Consider the following 21757-nt stretch of genomic DNA (forward strand, 5'->3'; position numbering starts at 1 on the left):
TTTGTGGTAGATCAGACCTGTTCTATTAATGTTTGCTTCCTGTATAACCTTTTCTAGTAATATGCTAAACATTATAGACGATAATGGATCACCCTGCCGCAGTCATTGTTTGACCTCAAAGCTTTCTATTATAGTATTGTTTATCTTGACTTTATCATACTGATATATCATACTGATATTGTTTAAAAACACTAATAATATTGATATAAAATGTTAATCAATTTTATTTATTGTTATAAGAATCAAAGGTAAATATGATTAGGCGAATGAAGCCTTAGGTTTCGCAGTCAATATCCCAACCACACACACATGTTGCAATCTATTTCAATACGGTTTATAGTACAAACTATACACTTAGTATTAAAATAGTCTGATATATTTTTTTAGTTGAGGACACTTGTTCACATTGCATTGTTTCAGGATAAGGTGAAATATCTTCAATAAATGGAAAAAAGCATGTATGTCATATATTATAATACTTTCTATACTCTTAATATGTAGTCTCGTATAAATTTGTAGTGACATGATTTTAAGTATAAGAACAAGAAGCTTGCAACAATTTTCAGAGAAAATAGAAAACTAAAACTATTTTAAAATGATTATTCGAAATAAAACATATGATCATATTCACTGTATTTGCCATCTAGTGGAATAACTGTAAAATTAAGTCAGTAAAAAAGGGACATTAAGTTTAATTAAATTAAGTAAATCATCTTGTATACTAAAATTAAGGTTGGAAAATTGTCGTTTCAAAATGAAAATCGACAGGGGCAACAGTACCTATACTAAAATACACTCTGTATAGATAATTATGTCAATGTTAATAATACTGGATAGAGAATTGAATATCGTTTCAAATGAGCTAGCACACGCCCCTATTCCCTATTTAAAAATAAGGAGTGGGGGAAATGGAAGGGAGGGGGTTGACAAATGACAGATATGTATGTACCGTAAAAACTGTGTTCCCCTTAGATCAAAAGTCGGGCTTTTATATTTATATGTTAAGTTCAATATAAATTTCACATAACTGAACTATCACTGTATCCTCCATTTTGATTATTATTGTTCTCAACTAACGCTATTTTCAAAATTCTTGCTTTCCTATCCATCTTTAACGTAAATTATTAAAAAATATAAAACTATTTCTTTATTAACGCTAGTCTCCGATAAGGCTACCGTGATTTAATGCTGAGGTACTAAAATGTTATAAAATTAACAAACAGTACGAGCAAGAACAAAGAGTCCACATCCTTCTTATAACTACAAGTGACTGAAACAACGAAACAATAATAATTCTTACTGTGTTATACAGAAAAAGGCAGTAGAAACGATTAATCTCATATTTATCGACAACACTGTATGGTCCTCACTTGATGAGCTGTAAGGAAATATACACGTAAAGTTGTCCTCACTTTGTGCGCATAACGAAAAAGTATATACAGTCTCACTTTAATAGCTGCGTGTAATGGCCTCACTTGGGTGGCAATATACTTGAACAATACGGGGCACATATACGTAATCTTTTTTGTGTATACTCGTCATTTTTTAATTGCTATTTACTTGTCAAGGTCACTATGAAGAGTTGAAACGATTATGTCTACGTTTTCTACCGGTCCTCACTAAGTGCGCGTAATGTCAGGACCTCACTTTGATATCTGTGCATAAATATATATATATATATATATATATATATATATATATATATATATATATATATATATATATATATTTTGTACAAATATTTTCGACCGTACTGTGTTATAGTGGTTTGAAGTTTCAGCAATTCGGTCATGTGAAATAAAAGTCTATTTGTTATTTCTCAATATTTCGTCACACTTTTGTGACTTCTTGAAGAAGTAATCTGCTCAGCGCTGTAAAGTTCCAACGAAAATGGTTCCCTTTGTACTCCAATCAGAGTAAATGTAAATCAAAAATGAATAACCATTTTGAATTTCGTTGCAAAACGAAAATACAGCCGACCATATTCTAGTCCAATCAGAGAGTGCATCAAGCACCTCTACCGGTTTCGAAACTTATTAGTCTCTCATCAGGAGGCACATATGCTGCTCTCCCCGATCCAACAAAAACAAAACCCCAGCGTGCAGTCCCGGATTGCAACGAACGAAATGGCACAGATACCCTAGCGGCAACTGCTAACAAAAAGACTAAGTTTTCACTCTAATGGCATATAAAACAACATAATGCTATTCTACACCCCACCAGAATGAAAACAATGGGAACCTTCTCTGGTTACACCTCCGAGGCTTCTACAATTTGCAAGCCATACGGATGCTGAGACTAAGGAAGATGAGGGAATGCTACAATTTACAATTCACGTCCCATCTGCTCAGCGCGGTAAAGTTCCAACGAGAATGATTCCCTTTGTACTCCAATCAGAGTAAATGTAAATCAAAAATGAATAACCATTTTCAATTTCGTTGCAAAACGAAAATACAGCCGAACCATATTCTAGTCCAATCAGAGAGTGCATCAAGCAACTCTACCGGTTTCGAAACTTATTAGTCTCTCATCAGGAGGCACATATGCTGCTCTCCCCGATCCAACCAAAACAAACCCCAGCGTGCAGTCCCGGATTGCAACGAACGAAATGGCATAGATGCCCTAGCGGCAACTGCTAACAAAAAGACTAAGTTTTCACTCTAATGGCATATAAAACAACAATGCTATTCTACACCCTACCAGAATGAAAACAATGGGAACCTTCTCTGGTTATACCTCCGAGGCTTCTACAATTTGCAAGACATACGGATGCTGAGAGGTGAATTGTAAATTGTAGAATTCCCTCATCTTCCTTAGTCTCTCTGTGTTTTTGGCGCTCTCTGAACTAACTAAGATAAGAGGGCTCTTGTTTCGGTTCACAACAAAATTATTATTGATTACCTGTATATTGTTGAAGATCAATGTAACTGTTTTTACTGCGTCTTTGTCCATAATTTTCAAAAATTGTGCGTAGAAGTGTCTAGTCTAGCCCTGCGGCTTTTTATACAAGGTGTCCCAAAAGTAGTGGAACGGTCGAATATTTCGCGAACTAAACATCGAATCGAAAAACTGAAAAATACGTTTAAAATCATTTTCAAAATTCTATCCAATGACACCAAACACCAACCCCCACTACACCCCCTGGAGGTGGGGTGGAGGGTAACTTTAAAATCTCAAATGGAAACCCCTAGTTTTTCTTGCAGATTTGGATTCGTTACGTAAAAGTAAGCAACTTTTATTTAAGACATTTTTTCGAACTGTGGATAGATGGCGCTATAATTGAGAAAAACAATTTATGCTGATACCATAGGTAAATTATAGAAACGGTCTAATATCTCGAGAAATACACTTCCAAATGAGAAACCAAAAAGAAGGTTTTTAATACTTTTCGAAAACCTATCGAATAACACTAAACATGACCCTCCAACCCACTCCCTGGAGGTGGGGTGGGGGGTAACTTTAAAATCTTAAATAGCAACCCCCACTTTTTATTACAGATTCGGATTCGTCATGAAAAATTAAGCAACATTTATTCGAAACAATTTTTCAGAATTGTTGATAGATTGCGCTTTAATTGGAAAAATACTATTTATTAGCGCCATCTATCAACAATTTTAAAAAATGTTTCGAATAAATGTTGCTTAATTTTTCATGACGAATTCGAATCTGCAATAAAAAGTGGGGGTTGCTATTTAAGATCTTAAAATTACCCCCCACCCCGTCTCCAGGGGGTGGGTTGGAGGGTCATTTTTGGTGTTTGTCGATAGGTTTTCGAAAAATATTAAAAACCTGTTTTTTGGTTTCTCATTTGGAAGTGTATTTCTCGAGATATTAGACCGTTTCTATAATTTACCTATGGTATCAGGATAAATCGTTTTTCCCAATTATAGCACCATCTATCCACAGTTCGAAAAAATATCTTAAATAAAAGTGGTTTACTTTTACGTAACGAATCCAAATCTGCAAGAAAAACTAGGGGTTTCCATTTGAGATTTTAAAGTTACCCCCCAGCCCACCTTCAGAGGGTGTAGTGGGGGTTGGTGTTTGGTGTCATTGGATAGATATAGATTTTTGAAAATGATTGAACATTGAACCAGTATTTTTCAGTTTTTCGATCCGATGTTTAGTTCGCGAAATATTCGACCGTTCCACTACTTTTGGGACACCCTATATATCTTTTATTATATAGGTACATCAGTAATTTTTTAGTTATTTAACCCACCGTTGTCATTAGTTTAATTTAAATTTTCCATGAATAGATTTGTTGATAATAATTAACAAATTTTGTGAGCTGTTCAATAAACCATTACCAAATATTTTGCTTATTGTGCTATTAGATTTCCGCTATTAAGAGAATGAATTAATTACCAGGAAACAATATTTAATAAGATTCTATGAGTGAACGGAATTTAACCTTAGAATTTTAGTAAACAATTTTATTTCCTAGTTTTTTGTTCTTGGAAATCGTTTAAATTCATCCTGGAATATTTTAAGACTGTATGAAGCAACAAAATGTAAATCACAAAATTTTCGTATATTTACTGTAAAATATCGTCTGAGTTGACAGGGGGATCTATGACTGACTAGAGGATCAAAAGTATTGTTACTTAACGTTCCCGAAAACGGAGTGGGACAAGCCGAACTAAACCGACTACAAGCACAACCAGATTGTCGATCTTTCGATGTACTTTTGTTTCGAGCTTCTGTCATATGTCGTATAATCCGTGTATATTAATATAATACACAGATTATACAACACAATATGACAGAAGCTCGAAACAAATGACAATCGATGAAAAGCCCTATTAGATACGAATGGATTATTAAAGTATTTTAGAAGTTTAAAACTTCTAAAAATCTTATAAGTTTTAAAAGTATTTAAAACATTGTTTATTTTAAATCATTGTTCATTATCACCTAATATATTATTCTGAAGCTATTTCTTTGTGGCATTTATGTAATTTATTATTCTAAATAAAATAAATTATTTGTCTTTCTTTATTTGCTACATAGCCTGATCAAAGAACAAGCTGACCCAAAAAAACTAAAGGAAGGATGAAAGATAACTTAAAAAAATTATTTTATTGACGTTTCCACTTCCACATCAGACGTTTACATACAACAAAAGTAGATTTTAAGTGTATCAAAAGTTGTGGTTGTGTTTTTTTTGTAAAATTATTACTAATAAATTATTTGTCTTTCTTTATTTGCTACATAGCCCGATCAAAGAAAAATCTGACCCAAAAAAAATAAAGGAAGAATGAAAATTTGGGAATAGTCAGTTGAAATTGTCTATTATTATATAAGAAAAAGTTTACAGTTCTACATTCCCTCCATTTTACAAAAGTGGAGGGGAATACCCCCTTCTCGGGGGTGAAAAATATACATTCAAAATAAGTCCGGCATTGGATAAAATGATTTATTCTAAGTAACTTTTGTTCTATAGAGTTTTTTTACTAAGTCAATAGGTAGGTACTTTTCGAGTTATTTGCGAGTGAATATGTTAATTTTTAACAAATAAAAAATAATTTTTGGACGGTGTTTCGCAAATAACTCAAAAAGTAAGTATTCTATTGAAAAAAATATTCTTAGCAAAAATATAAGTACCTTATATAAAAGTGAAAAAAAAATGGTGTATGTAATAAAATATATGTAAAACCTTTAACAAGATCAGAGAAGAACATGAAATAGAAAAGAAAGAGAAGAGAAAGATTTGGATAAATGACACTATATACTGCAACTTATCGAAGAAAGAAGAAAATCAAAGAACAACAAAATAATGTACAAGATTCAGAGACAAAATAAAAACCAAAATATGAAAGGCCAAAAAAATGGTTAAAATCACATGATAGTGATTCTTAGAAAAAGATTTGTTAGGACAAAGACATAATAGGTAACATGCTTAAAAAGGTGAAACAAACAGCTTGCTAGTCTTCCGAAATCCAACACAGCTAGCAAACTGCGAGAACAACAGGAGAATATTATCACAGACAAAAATTAAGAAATCTGAATGTATGGACAAAATACATACAAGAACTCTTTGATGATACTAGATTCGATCCGAAGTCAAGAGGTAGGTACTTTTCGAGTTATTCGAAGTAGAATATGTTCATTTTTAACAAAAAAAAAACATACAATGTACAATTATTGTTTAAGTTAAATTGTGGCTTATTTCCCATTTAGAATAATAAATTATTACATAAATGCCACAAATAAATAGCTTCAGAATAATATATGTATAAGGTTATAATGAACAATGATTTAAATTAAACAATGTTTTAAATACTTTTAAACTTATAAGATTTTTAGAAGTTTTAAACTTCTAAAATACTTATAATAATCCATTCGTACCTAATATACCGCGTATACATCGAAAGATCGACAATCTGGTTGTGCTTGTAGTTGGTTCAGTTCGGCTTGTCCCACTCCGTTTTCGGGAACGTTAAGTAGTATTGTTGGCCTTTGGCCTTTGCTGATGATCTAGAATCTAGATGTAGTCGCTCATTCTGCAGGAGACGTGAAAGAGGTGTTCTCACAGCTCTAAGAGAAAACAGCTAGTCGGTGTCTTCAAATAAATGAATAGATATAGAGTAGTAACCAAAAATGACGACAACTTCGAAGTAGTAAAAGAGTTTAAATATCTGGGGGCGGTAATTATAGATGACAACTATATAGAAAAAGAGTTATCAGCAAGACTAGCTGCAGGAAATAGAGCATTATACTTCCTATCATCATTATTAAGATCTAAGCTGCTAAAAAGACAATCTAAATTAAGCCTACATGCCAATTATTCGCCCAGTTCTTACATATGGAAGATGGAAGTGAAACATGGACTCTACATCAGCGAGAAGAAAATAAGCTCCTGTTATTTGAAAGGAAGATTCTCAGCATGATATTTGGCCCTCAAAGAGATTAATTGACAGGAGAGTGGAGAAAGCGCCGTAGTGCTGAATTGAAGACTTTGTATGGTACTGAAAACATCGTCAGACATATAAGAGCTAACCGGATAAGATGGGCAGCTCATGCGATAAGATAGTAAGATCAGAAGAAGACAGAGTGTAGACAGTGATTTTTGATAGACTATGACTAGACGGTAGAAGATCAGTAAGTCTTCCAGAAAAAGATGAAAGGATGATGTTGAAGCAGATTTATTTCGGCTTAGGGTACCTACAACAATTAGGAGACTGAAGCACAGGATACACCAGAAGATGGAGTGCTATATTGGATGCGGCGAAGATTCACAGTGAGTTGTAAAGCCATTCACGAAGAAGAAGAAGAATAAACTTTACAAACAATTATTTTTTATTTGAAAATCAAATCTATACGTGGTAATTTTTAACTATTTATAATGGGAAATAAGCCACAATATTATTAAAAAATGATTTTTGTTAACGTTTCGACGCCCAAATCGGGTGCCGTTGTCAAAATACAAAATACTACTAACATAAAACGTTGTTACTTAGTAAAAAATTCTTCGAATAATTTATTTAATTTGACTCATTTATATCGGCAATTCAGATACATAATATGATACATTTTAAAGTAGAAGACTTTAAAATGATATTGCCAATATTTATGAGTTGCGTTCCTGGGACGACTTTACTGAAAGATAGTTCATTCGATTACATGAAATCAACCCCAACTCAAGAATATCCGTCACAAAAAAATCATAGCATGTGATCTGTCTTTAAAAAGACAACCATATGCAACGGTGACATTAAAATTCTCGCGTTAGAGATCTCATAATAAATCACGAGGGAAAACCAGGAAAAACCTCGTGGTACTATCCCGACATCGTAAGTATTTGGTCTTACATTTAATTTACTCTCAAAATTAATACCAAATTCTGACTTTACTATAATTTTGTTTAAATTATAAATAATATCAATAATACAGACATGGATATATAAGTAATACTAAAATATAAAATATGTACTAACTCGACTATTGACTTACTAATTGTGGTATTTTCTTTCTATTGACTTCCTCTTTCAGTATGGGTATCCACATCCTACTGCATTCCACCGAGGAATTTGCGACACAATTTGTTTCGTTTAGCATAATTAGAGACGCTTCTTTGATTTTTCTCTTTTTACTATCTGTTTCTTTCAGGACTATACTTGAATCTCTCCACTGAACTCTATGTTCATTATCCCATGCGTGTTGACATATTTGAGATCTATCAAATTCTCTATTTTTAATATAAGATTGATGTTCACTTATTCTAACGTTTAATGGTTTTGATGTTTCACCTATATAAAACTGTTCGCATTCACAAGGTATTTTATAAATACACTTCTTTGTCCTTTCTTGTTCATTGTTAGGTTTAGTTTTAGATATAATAGATCTCAATGTGTTGGTTGTTTTGAATGTTGTTGAAATGTTGAATTTATTTCCTATTGTTTTAAGTTTCTCGGATAGTCCTTTTATGTATGGTATTGATATTTTCCTCGTATTATTTCTTGTGAATGTTGTAGGATCCCGTTCTATGTTGTTCTGTTCCGTTCGATGAAATCTTAACAATTCCTTATTTATAAACGATAAAGGATAATCATTTTTTAATAAAACAGATGTTTATAATATTGTGGCTTATTTCCCATTATAAATAGTTAAAATTGTAAAAATGCCACAAGAAAATAGCTTCAGAACAACATTAAGAAAGTGGTAATTTTTCTTGAATTATGAATATTATGATTTTGTTAAATTAGGTTATAACCAAACTATTTCTCTAGAAGCTGAAAAATGCCATAGCTTTCATAAAAAAATATATACCCAACAGGTGTTTTTATAGCTGTTCCAATCATCTCCCAAATTCTTTTCTAAACAAAAAATTCCACCATCATTTACATCGAGATCTTATCACCGTCTTTTGTTAGGGACCAACCAATTATTTTTTGATTCAAAAATGTGAGGGGAGACTTTATAAGGGTGTTTTTTACCAGTGTGTAGAGGTATACCTGAGTACCTTTCCTCAGCCTGTGGTTTGATCTAAACTGAAAGAAAGGTCGTCGACACTGAACAGAATTGTACTGGGCAAGTATTTTTATTTCTTTTATTTATTTAAATTTAGTTCAAGAACAATTCAAGTTTTAAATTACATAATTCTAAAAACAATATACATATTACATAGAGCTATACAATTTCAAATTATTCCATTCTATTCTTACACTTTATACTATTTCAAAGCTCTTTGCTCAATTCTTTATTCCTTTTTTTTTTCATTTACAATAATAGTTGAAGGGAAATACAGCAGGGAAAAAAGGAGGAATGTCACTTTTGCTGAATTTTTCAGCAAGCATTTTCAAAGTTATAAGACTAATATTACTGATATATTTTGATGGTATTTTCTTTTTTCAAAATCATATGTTTGAAAAATTTACTCTGTGGGAACACACGAGAACAATGTGTTTTCACTTATTTCTGCGTAATTCACAACTGACATTCCCCCTAACTAACCGGTAACACCGTGACATTCCCCCTTCTTCTCCTGTATAGGTATTTTATTATTGGACCGTAAAATATGCATGCAAATATGCACAAAAAACATTTCAAATATGCACTAAAATATGCTTTTATGCATTTAATGCATATAAATAAAAAACGCAGCAATCTTTATTTTCATCATCATTTCATCATCATCATCATCATTCTTTATTATATCGTTATTAAAGTTAAAACTGTATATTATTAAATATTTTTTCAAATTTTGTAGAGAAAATCTGATAATAATTGTTTATACGTGGAAAAACTTCTTTCTATTTCACCCCTGTATAGCTTACTCCCCACCTTGTAGAGATTAAAATACAAATAGCGCTAAATTATTACGAGCTATTTATGAGCTTATATACCGTAGATTAAAAATTTCGGGCTCGCAAGCAATTTGATTCAACCCGACCCATGGGAGATGTTCACCCTTTCGAAAAAAAAGGACATTCGGGTGTAACAATTCATTGGGGCGAGGTGTTTTGGCCCGAGTATAAATACAGGGATCACCCCACCTCGCTCCAATGCCCCAGGCCATCCCTTTCCCCCCTATAGCACGCTTATGCGCGATAGGGGCACAACTATCAGCCAAATGCTCTTCACAATGGAACCCTGGGTAATAGGATTCCAATGTGGTACCCTAATCGAATGCAAAACTAGGCCAGCGTTAAGCGCTCTAAGCCTTTTATCCTCTTATTTACTTATCCGCGGGAACTAAAATTGCTTGCTTGGGCTCCAAGCCATTGTACCGAGTCCTAATGGGCTCCGTCCAATGGCTTGACGCTCTAATTTTATGTTGGTTTTTTTTTTATTTTGTGTGATTTTTTTGGTGGCTTACGCCTTTTTTATGATTTTTTTAATTGTATTGTGGTTTTACCTGATCATCTGTCTGGTATCTTGGATGGTTTCCTGGACTACCTTGGTCACTATGTTGGTGACTAGTTTGACCAGGTATTCTTCGTCTGGGAGGATCGCTGTGGTGGCTTGTTGGTTTTCGCCCTGCGTGACTTTGGCATAGGAGACTCCGTTTGCCTGTTGTCGTCTGTAGATCTGTTGTTGTGGCCTCTGTTGTGGTGGTCTATACCAGGTTGGACTTCTCGGGCATCCTCTGTAGCTTGTGGGGTGACTTCCTTTGCAGTTTGCGCAGGTCGCCTTTGTTTACCTGGGTCTCTTACAGGTCTTCGTGTGGTGGTCTTCTCCGCATTTCACGCATTTGGGGTGTTTGTGACACGCGTTCTGCGCATGGTGGAAGCCTTGGCAGTTGAAGCACTGCGTTGGCTCTGTCGCTTTTCTTAGGTCTACTACCTCTATCTTCATGTGACACAGATTGGTGATCAGCTTAGCCTTTTCTACGTCCTCACGATTCAGAGTCAGTACGAACATCGGTAACTGCCTTTTGGGACCGACTCTTGTGGTCATATTCTTGGCTGCTTGGCAGACTATTTGGTGTCTTGCTTCCATCTCTTCTTGGATTTCCTCCTCGGTGGTATTTGAGGGCAATCCTTTTAAAACCACTTTGGGTTATCCTCGTCTACTGGGAAGGCTACCCATTGTAGCCTTTTGTCCTTGTGTGCCTTTGCGTATTCTTCTATTACCCTCACCATTTTCTTGTAATCTTCTAGGTTTTTCGCCTGGATGAGTGTTTCTTTACCGCTCCTGGAGATTTTGTTAGTCGTATAGACTTTTAGTCTTTGGGCTATGGTGAGGATAGCCCCTGTCTCATTCACGCTCTGTAATTTAATTACAGGCGGCTGTCTGTGAGGTGTTGCCTGTTGTTCGGGCAGCACGGTGGTATCTTCGTTTGTTACCATGTCCTCTGTCTCTGAATCGTCAGATCGCCCCAAGGCAGGCGTCTCACTATCTGTGCTTAATCGTCGTGACAGTGTTGGGAAGTCTTCTTTTGCCCTTTGTTTTTTAATCGGCGGTGGCTTATCGGTCGCTGGGTTATTTTCTACCTTCGGTATGGGCTTTGCCTGTTGTTGGCGTTCTAGCATCAGGTTTTTCTGGGCTTCTCGTAGCTCTTTGGTCAGTTCGTTCATCTGGCTCTTCATCTTCATCATTGATTCTTGTAGTTCCGCTCTTTCGGTCTTTTGTCGGGCTATTTCTTCGTCCTTTTCCTTCATTTTCTTCGCTAGCTGGTCTTTCGTCCTTCTCATTGATTCTTGTAGTTCCGCTCTTTCGGTCTTTTGTCGGGCTATTTCTTCGTTCTTTTCCTTCACTTGCTGCGTAAGCTGGTCTTTTGTCCATCTCAAGTCTTTCATTAATCTCTCTGCCTGTGCTTTTTCAATATCTTGACGAAGCTGTTCACCTCTTAGTTGCGTCTCTTTTGCCCGTCGGAGAGCTTCCTCTATCTGGTTTTGTCTATCTGCCTCGCTTTCCATATCCTCGGATTTCATCTCGGTATCTTCTTCGGATTCCTCTTCGCTTTCATCGGTTTGTTGTTCCTGTAAAAGTCTAAGATCCACTTTGCGTAGATCTTCATGTGTTGGCGGAGTGGCCATAGGGGGGGTGATCGAGACTTAGCTCGATCAATCGTCTGGGGGGGAGAATCCCTAATCTTGGCGAACCTTTTTTTTCGCCGACTGGCCCGACGCCAGCTCGGCTTCAGGGTTGGTTTCCCTACCCCTATCGCGGTTGTTCACGTACCCAGGCAGAACTGGGTACGGGATCCTCTTGATGTTCTCGTTTTTACTGACCTAGGGGCCGGGGCTGCCCGATGTAGATTCCATAGAACTACACCTTGCAGTGTCTACCCTTACGGAGGCACAGTAAAAATCCCGTAGCGGGCTCCCGTCGAGCCCGCTTTGCTTCTTCTGCTAACCGATCTCTAGCTGTGGCGTCTCAGAGAATCCAATAAAATCAAATTCCCTAAGTTTCACCACATCCAGTCGATCGGCCTTTGCCTCTCCTTCTTGCCTAAGGCTTAGAAGTGCACGATTTCGCTATCACGCTTACATTCGTGATGGAATGAAAATTCCTGCTAGTCGTACAACTTCTTCCACCGTTGGCTCCTCGTCGTCTTCTCGCCTCGGAGAGTGAAAACGCTCAACTGTTACCTCGCTTACATTCAAGGTAGGACTAAAAAGTCCCCAGCCGAGCAATCCCCACTACTCGTTGGCTTCTCTTCGCTGCTTCTCTGCTCCGCTCCGCTCGCACGCGTGTTACTAGTCTAGTGGTCGGCACCAGACTTAAATTTCGGGCTCGTTACACTGGGCAGGAATTTAATATTTTTGTGGAGGCTGAGTCAGCCCCCTCCCACTAGGTAAAAATAGAGATATTGAGTTGTTCTTTGCGGTGGAATTACGAGCTATTTATGAGCTTTCGAAATGATAAAGCTTACAACCCTTTAATTGATTGAACTTAAGAGAAAAATGTGGAGAAAAATTAAAATATATCGTATCGAGGATATAATTCGTATAGCGTATAAATTCAAAGAATAAACTTTCAAAATACGTGCATTTCGATTATTGAGCTACAACCCCAAGAAAACCTCTCCATCTTCCCGTCTTAAAAGAAAATTTTACTTAAAATTAAAAAATTAATTATTTTGCGACTACTTATCGTTTACTAATTTATGAGCTTGCAAAATATGCGTATTTCTATTATTGTATTGCAATTTATTTTCTATAGTGCCTTCACTGAAGGTAAAAATCAACTATTACCTTCGATTTCGGCCAACCTCTATCGATTTTCACGAAAATTGGTGGATGGTTAGTAGACGATACCTCAATAAACAAGAGTGAAGTAGTGCCAACTTGCGCTTTTACCCTGGGGGTGAATGCCAGCCCTTTTTCGGAGGTGAAAATTAATTTATTAAAAATATCCCCACAAATAGATAGAGGGACAAATTCTAAGGAAAATTTGTTATATAAAGTTATTAAAATAAATCAATACTTTTTAAGTTATCAAAGATCAAAAATTTTGATTTTTCGTGAAAAAATTCATGTTTTAAAGCGGTTTTTCATAAATAACTCAGAATATGCACTTTTAATAAATGCATATCCACTTATAAAATTTATCCAAAATATGCAAATATGCACTTAATATGCATTTTGTATATTTCCCGAGCTCTACTCATGACACAACCCATTTTTAACCACTGTTATTTACGTATAATAAAGTACAGAATATAACATATCTAATGAATCATTAAAACAAAAAATGAAAATTTCTGACATTTCCCCTTTTTTCCTGTACCCTTCAATTATAATATGTACTTTATTGGGAAGCTGCACAAGAGGCGTCAAAAAACTAATAAATAGTAAACAACAACGGAAAAATAGTAGCGAAAAATAGGACGATGATTTTGGTGGAAAGAAAAGAAGATAGTAAGAAAGGAAACACACAATTTTTTAAAGTGGATTAAAACTGGTAACATAGAATGTAAGAGGGACCTATGACAAAGAAGCATCAAGAAATTTAAATGAAATATGTGAGAAATGTTGAATCGAAATAATGGCCTGACAAGAAAATATCAACGATCAATATTCAAAGAAAGCTGGAAAAATGACTCTTTTTAAAACCGGCAGGAAAAATAGGTGGGGATGGGTTTAATGTTGTCAGAGAGAATAAGCCGACTATATAGTAACAGACTTTAAGCTATATTAGAAGGACTGTGTTGGACACTAAAAATGGAAATAAACGAGGAAAAGGTAAGATAGTCATAATCAGCGGCAAAGAAGGTAAGGAAGATAACGAAATAAAGCTAAAATGTAAAAACTCAGATCTGGTAATAGTTACAACTTACGAATACCTGAGAAGTATTATTAATATTGACGGAAAAATAGACTGGGAATTGAGCAAAGAAATCAAACAAGTTATACTATGCGTTAGCCCCAATATTGGGAAAGAGGGAACTCAAAACAGAGACTAGGATAAAAATATAGTACACAATAGTGATACCGACTGTGCTCTATGCAAGTGAAATCTGGATAATTCTGGAAAAACATAAGAACAGGATAAATGCAATGAAGATGAGACACTTAAGAAGGAAAAGAATAGTTGGAAAGACAAAATGCGATAAATTAAGCAACGAGACTATTAGAAGAATGGCCAACCAAGCACCAATAATGAATAAAATAGCTTCTTCTTTTTTCTTCTTTTTATGTAGACATGACTCTGTCTGTTTTTCAATGTGCCTCCAGTAAGTTGTCATTCCATCTTTTTCGTGGTCTTCCCACTGATCGTCTTCCTATTGGGGAATCGTCTCTCGCCGTCCTTACTACTCTATTTGTTGTCATTCGGCTTATGTGGTCGTTCCATTTTACTCTTCTGTTTTTCACCCAGTTATTAATGTTGTCCACCTTGCATCTCCGTCGTATATCTGCACTTCTAGTTCTATCCCACAATTGATGAAGATATTCTTTATACCATCGTTTTCTGATGTGCTGCTTCAATTGCTGGGCATGCTGCCACGCTGATAATTTATTGGATGACATATCCAAAAAGTCAGTCTCAGAATAGCCTGTCATCGGACCACCAATTAAAAAATGTCCAGGGGTAAGGGGAAGAAGGTCATTTGGGTTAGACGACATAGGAGAAATAGGACGAGAATTTAATATCGCCTCTATGTCAATAAGATAAATTTCTAATTGTTCGTATGTTAACAAAGTATCCCCTACAGTGCGAATTAAATTATTATTGAAGGACTTAACTGCGGCTTCCCAAATTCCTCCAAATTGGGGAAATTTGGGCGGTATAAAATGCCAAGCGAACCTGTCAACATCCGAATATCTTTTAATGGCATTTTGATAATCTGACGAGTTAAATAATTCGTGCAGTTCGCGACTTGCCCCACGAAATTGGTAGCGTTATCGCAATATATTTCTGCACATTTTCCTCGTCTAGAACAAAAACGGCGGATGCTGGCTAAAAAGGCTTCGGTAGTCAAGTCGCTTACTAGTTCTAAATGAACGGCCCGTGTAGACATGCATATATACACGGCGACGTATACCTTTAATCGTCTACGATTGCGGAACCTTTTCTCCTTGATAAACAAAGGACCGCAATAGTCAACTCCAGTTTTAAGAAAAGGTCGAGAAGGAGTTACCCGGTATTCGGGAAGGATACCCATTTTATGATTAGCCGGACGAGGTTTTACGCGAAAACAAGGGATGCATCGATGTAAAAATTTTCGACTTACATTACGTCCGTCTAACGGCCAATAAATTTGGCGCACGGAGTACCAGGTGGCTTGTGACCAGCATGTTTTAATTTTACGTGCTCTTCACGTATAATTAATCCATTAATCGAGTAATGAAGTGATGAGCTGGCAGCAAAATTGGATGTTTTTGGGACTCAGATAACGAGGATCGATCAAGCCTACCACCAACTCTTAAGATTCCGTTATTATCTAGGAATGGATTCAAAGGCACCAATTTACCGGTACCATTAACGAAATCCTTATTTTTAAAGAATTAATTTCTTTTGAAAATTCCGCGAATTGCGTCATCTTAATTATTAAAGATTGCGAATCATCCAACTCTTGAGCATTCAGCTCGCTTAAATTGCGCTTATCTTTTCCCTTCAGCTTTGCATTAAAAATAAATGGACGAACATTTCAACAGAAATATGCAAAATACAAAAAGGTGTCAGACAGGGTTGTATACTGTCCCCACTGTTATTCAATTTATATTCAGATAGAATATTTAAGGAAGCGCTGCATAATTTGGAATGGGGTGTGAAAGTTAATGAAATTCTGATAAATACAATCAGATATGCAGACGATACAGTTATTTTAAGTGATGATATAAATGGATTACAACACCTTTTAAATGCCATTGACACAGTGGGAAGAGAGTTTGGCCTAAATATAAACTATTCAAAAACAAAATACATGGTATTTAGCCGTTTGGCCCATCAAGATTCACGGTTATATGTTGATGGTCATATAATTCAAAGAGTACCCAGTTTTAAATATCTTGGTTGCCATATTACTGAACAACTAGATCCAGATAAAGAGATAAAATGTAGAATCGAGATAGCCCGCACGACATTTTTAAAAATGAGGTCATTCTTCTGTAATGATACCTTGCAACTTCAACTTCGAAAGCGCATGATTAAATGCTACATTTGGTCAGTACTCTTGTATGGTGTCGAAGCATGGACATTAAAAATATCCACCATTAACCGTTTGGAGGCCTTTAAAATGTGGCTGCACAGACGTATACTGAAAATACCATGGACGGCTATGCTGACAAATGTGGCAGTCCTTAAGAGAGCAAATGCTACCCGCGAGCTGATTGATAATATCAAATATAGAAAGACGGCCTATTTTGGACACGTATTAAGGGGAGACCGGTATAATATTCTTCAACTTATTATGATGGGTAAAATCGAAGGACGCAGAGGAATTGGTAGAAAGCAGGCCTCTTGGTTGAAGAATATCCGGGAGTGGACAGGAATAAAGAAAGCAGAACACCTATTTAGAATAGCTCGAGACAGAGACAGTTTCGCCATGTTAATCGCCAACGTCAAGGGGACTTGATAGGGTACGTTAAGAAGAAGGACGAACATAGGCAATCACGCGACCTAATTTATGCATTGAGCTGTATTTTTAAAAAATATTATTATTATTCATCAAAACTTGCATACAATTTATTGATTGAGGCCTTACCAATTTTTAATTCGGGAATTTCGATCGAATCCAAAATTCCTTTCTGCCATGAAGACCGGGTTCGCGATAACCAAGGCAACAATTTGCAAAATATTATTTTATAGAAATCCTGAGGGAAGTTGACAGCGCGATAAAAAATCTGCCGGGTTGTCCAACGAGGAAACGTGCTGCCAATGACACCGACTAGTCAATCTTTGTATTTCCGCAACCCGGTTGGCGACAAATGTGCGAAGAAGATATGGCTTTGTATTTATCCCGTGAAGAGTGATTGCTGAGTCCGACCAAAAATAAGTACCGCTGACCTCTAGTAAAGGAGAATGCTGAAAGGTCGCATAGAACCGAGCTAGAAGTAAAGCGCCGCATAACTCCAATCGCGGTAACGATATTGAGCTGAGCGGTGCTACGCGAGATTTTGCACAAATTAATCGCACAAAAATATTTTCCTCAGCATCAACAGAACGACAATAAAGACAAGCACCGTAATAATACAACGAGAAAAATTTAAATTTTCGATAAGTTTTAATTGAGCTAGAAATGACAACCATAAATCGTGAATTTCGAGCGGAAGTGACTCATCCCAGGTTACTCTCGATTTCCAGCACATTTGCATAATTATTTTTGCGTATACGATAATTGGGCTTAACAATCCCAGCGAATCAAAAAATTTTGCGATTTGCGACAAAAAAGAGCGTTTCATTACAGTTTCGATACTTGAAATGCCAGAGCTATAAAATATAATATCTTCGCGAGAATTCCATTGAATTCCTAATGCCTTGATGGTGGCATCAGGTCATCAGGATCTAGAGACATGTAAGTACTAGCATGTTTATTTTGATCAACTATTAAAGAGCTATCATTTGATGACCACTTTCGAAGAAGAAAACCACCTTTTTTTAACAATGAGATAAGATCTTCTCTAAGACCGGACGCTTCTGAGCGAGTCTTTGCACCAGTGAGAAGATCATCGACGTAAAAGTCTCTGTTTAATGCGATAGCTGCGAGACGATGAGCAGAACCTTCATCTTGAGCTAATTGCTTAAAAGTTCGAGTTGATAAATATGATACCGGCGCGGTACCGTACCTGACGGTATTAAGAATGTACGTTTTTATTGGCTCTTGTGGATTTTTACGAAACAAAATTTTTTGATAAATAGCGTCATCGGGGTGTACGAGAATTTGGCGATACATTTTCTCTGCGTCGGCTGCCAATACGAATATATGTTGACGATAACGAAGAAGAATGACAAATAAGTCATCCTGCAGCTTGGGACCGACCATTAAGGTATCATTGAGTGATATTTCCCGTTGACGTTTTTGCAGACCCGTCAAAAACTACGCGAGTTTTAGTGGTGAGACTATCTTGTTTTAATACTGCGTGATGAGGGAGATAAAATCCAATTTGTTGGCCATTTTCATAATTTTTATACAACATATGAGTTAATTTCTCATATTCAGTCAAAAAAGCAGAATAGTCCAGCTGCAGAGCAGGATCTTTACGAAAACGATTTTCTAGCGAATAAAAACGTTTTAACCCGCTATTGTATGAATCACTTAATTTCAATTTCTTGTGACACGATGACACGAAATATTTTGCAATCGAGATGAATGATTTATTTCACCTGCAACAATCCAACCCAGTTGAGTTTTTTGCAGCATCCAAAAACATTCGACAAGCTTTGGTTTTTCCGCGACCGTTTACGATATCTACCACTGCGGTAGCTAATAGTACTTCCGTGGCTACATGAGCGTGCAAATTTACGCTAGCACTAGGTGTATCCGTGTTTGTATTTTTATTGTTATTCGAAGATCTTTTTGGTTTATCGAAATGCAACAAACTGTTGTGTTTTTGATGACAAGTGCGACAATTGGAAGCGGTGCATTGCAAGCCGCGGCAAATTATTGGCATAAAAATTTCGATTTTTCAAGATACGATATTGTTACTCTCTCGACTAAAATTTGGCTATGCCTGTTATCCCGCACATCTATATAAAATCAATACAATACAATAAGTGACTTGGATCATATATTTTTTGCATGTGACAAATATGTGACACAGAGAGATCTATTGAATATGCAGCTATTGCAAGAAAACCTTTATCCCCCATATAATCTGATGAACTTACTAGCTTTGAACAAACCGTCAATTTTTAGGATTCTTCTAGATTATGTTAAGTCATGTAAATTAAAACTTTCGATTAGGTCTAGGACTCAGGACCTTTGCCTTATCTCCCTGGCAATAATACCCCGTATCCCTACTTAGTCTGTGGTTAGTCACCCTGAACGACCCCTGGGTGCAAAAAGTTTTTTTCCCTTACCTACCCTTGATTGATCGATTGGATTCATAATGGTCTTGGTGTAACTGTATGGTAGGTTTGGTTAGGCGTTGATTTTAAGAAGTGTTGCTGGCTATATGGGCTCAGTTCCCAAATGCCACAAAAGAAGAAAAATACTGTCAAATAATTTTAATAGAAGTACCAGAGTCCGGACCTGTCGAAATCAGAGATGCTTGGCCCTTAACGGAACCTATACAGACTTTCCAAATACTATAATACCTTTTTTTCTATAGGGTGAACAACCTCATGAAGGACGCTGGTTTACTACGAGAGTATTACAATCCAGTCTGAACAATGCACTCTATAGGCCCGCCTCCAAAATTCAGACAACTAAGGGCAAATGGAAAATTCCACTGTTTCGTGCCAACGACCAAATGGTACCACAATGGTAATACTAAGATAGTGGCTTCACGAAACACAATAGACGAGAAAGAGTATTTTTAATCACATTATAATACAACGATAATAATATTATGTACCTACGTTAAGTTCACAAGTAAATCAGTCAAAAATGTACAAAAATACATACCATTTGTGTTGCCACACTTTAAACATATTTCAAATTTTGTGTCCTTTTGAACATATTTTTCAAAGCTTTAATTGCTTTTCATTTGCCCCCATTTTTAATTATTTTTTTCTCTTATCTAGTTATTCTAAAACCGAAAAACGAAAAATCTAATCATCATCAATGGGATTTCTTTTCAATAATATACGATGCAGGTAGATTAAGTGGAAAAAATCAACAAATAAGAAGCTACGCCATGTTTTCTTAATAAACTAAAAAATCAGAAAAATTTTCAAAATATTTACACGAAAATATACCTTTTTATCTTTTAAGCATTAATGTTTATATTAATAATATATCGTTGCGTTAGAATAACAAGGTTCTATCTGCCATTTTTGTCTAAACTGAGATTTTTGTGTAAACGTGGTCCTATTTCAGTTCATCGCCTTAATATGCTACTAGCACTAGCACCAAAATTTAACAGGTGGCTGAAATACGAATTTTACAAGGTTCTATCTGAGAGAATTACAAATGTTCAAAAGTTAACAAGTTTCTAACTGAAATAAAAATAGTCAACTTAAGTACACAAGGTCCTATCAGCAAGAACTAAAAATGTTTATAAGTTAACAATAAGACTTTATTAAATATCTTAAAGTTGTTTTATTATATACTAATTGTTAAACGAGGGTATTTATGTGCAGGGCCGCCGCGGAGATGTTGACCGCCCGTGTGCAACTTAATATTTGCCGTCCCCCTTCCAACACTTTAGGAAATATGTACATACTAGTATTTAAAGAAATGTGCAGAAGATGCATAACAATAATAAGTTGTAAATAGATAAATACTTGAACAATTTGAGTAATATCCATGATCCAACGCCCATTATAATGTATATCGTATATCCTAATTTAAACTTCCATTTAATTAAAATAAACCGTGAATAATATAACATAAACACATAAAGAAACTAAAAACAAACTTTTCTGGCTTCCGTTTCGGGAAAAATTTTGACAATGTCTTTGTTTATAGTATCCCAATGTTACACAGACTTCATGTTCGATAGATAACATTGCTAAAGCAGAAAATCTATCTTGCTTCATTGAAAATCGCAAATATTTTTTAATAATTTTAAGTTTTGAAACGACCGCTCACCCTTAGCTACAGTAAAGGGTAGAGTTAGGGATATACGTACGATTATAGTTAAGTTTGGAAATTTTGATTTAATATTATTATTTCGTAAATGTATTCAAGAATATTACCAGGACGTTTTTCTGCGGTAGCGTATGGTTGAATAGCTTTAATTTATTCATATAAATCGGTTGCACTAATGTCAGTCTCCGAGCTGTTTATGTCTGTAAGGGCTGTATACACTTTCTCACAATTGAATATGTTTATCCATTGAATTTCCAAATTGATATCCCTTTTGTTATCATTTTGCAATTCTTCTAAAGCATCATATATTTTACTTATCTGGGGTTTTAATGATGCGATTACATCGATCAGACTCTCCCATCGCATGTCCAACAATGCTTTTAATGTCCATTTTGGAAGGTGCTTTAATAAAATTTTCCTTCAAATATTCGAAGAAGAAAAAAATACATATTATAGTTCCTGTACCTGCAGTATTAAAAAATTTCACCCACTCAAAACTTAATTTTACTTCATCATTCACCACTAGATTTATACTATGTGCAGAAAAGGGAATAAAAAATGATCGAGGATAATTCTCTCGAGGATTTTCTGCAATTTAATGTGTCTACCACGCATATTATTATATCATCCATAATATTTATATTTAATTCCCCAAGATTATTCTCTATA

General features: G+C 35.6%; 1 protein-coding gene across 1 annotated transcript in view; it reads right to left on the bottom strand.

The window, feature by feature from the left end:
• Nucleotides 1-11984, bottom strand: part of LOC126883635 (uncharacterized) — a 33360-nt gene extending 21376 nt beyond the window's left edge. Inside the window, exon 1 of the mRNA XM_050649289.1 lies at nucleotides 11716-11984. Within this exon, the coding sequence (XP_050505246.1) occupies nucleotides 11716-11984 (269 nt within the window). The remainder of the gene's footprint in view (nucleotides 1-11715) is intronic.
• Between the last annotated feature and the right edge of the window lie 9773 nt (nucleotides 11985-21757).

Source organism: Diabrotica virgifera, chromosome 4, assembly GCF_917563875.1.
Source record: "Diabrotica virgifera virgifera chromosome 4, PGI_DIABVI_V3a".
NCBI lineage: Eukaryota > Metazoa > Arthropoda > Insecta > Coleoptera > Chrysomelidae > Diabrotica > Diabrotica virgifera.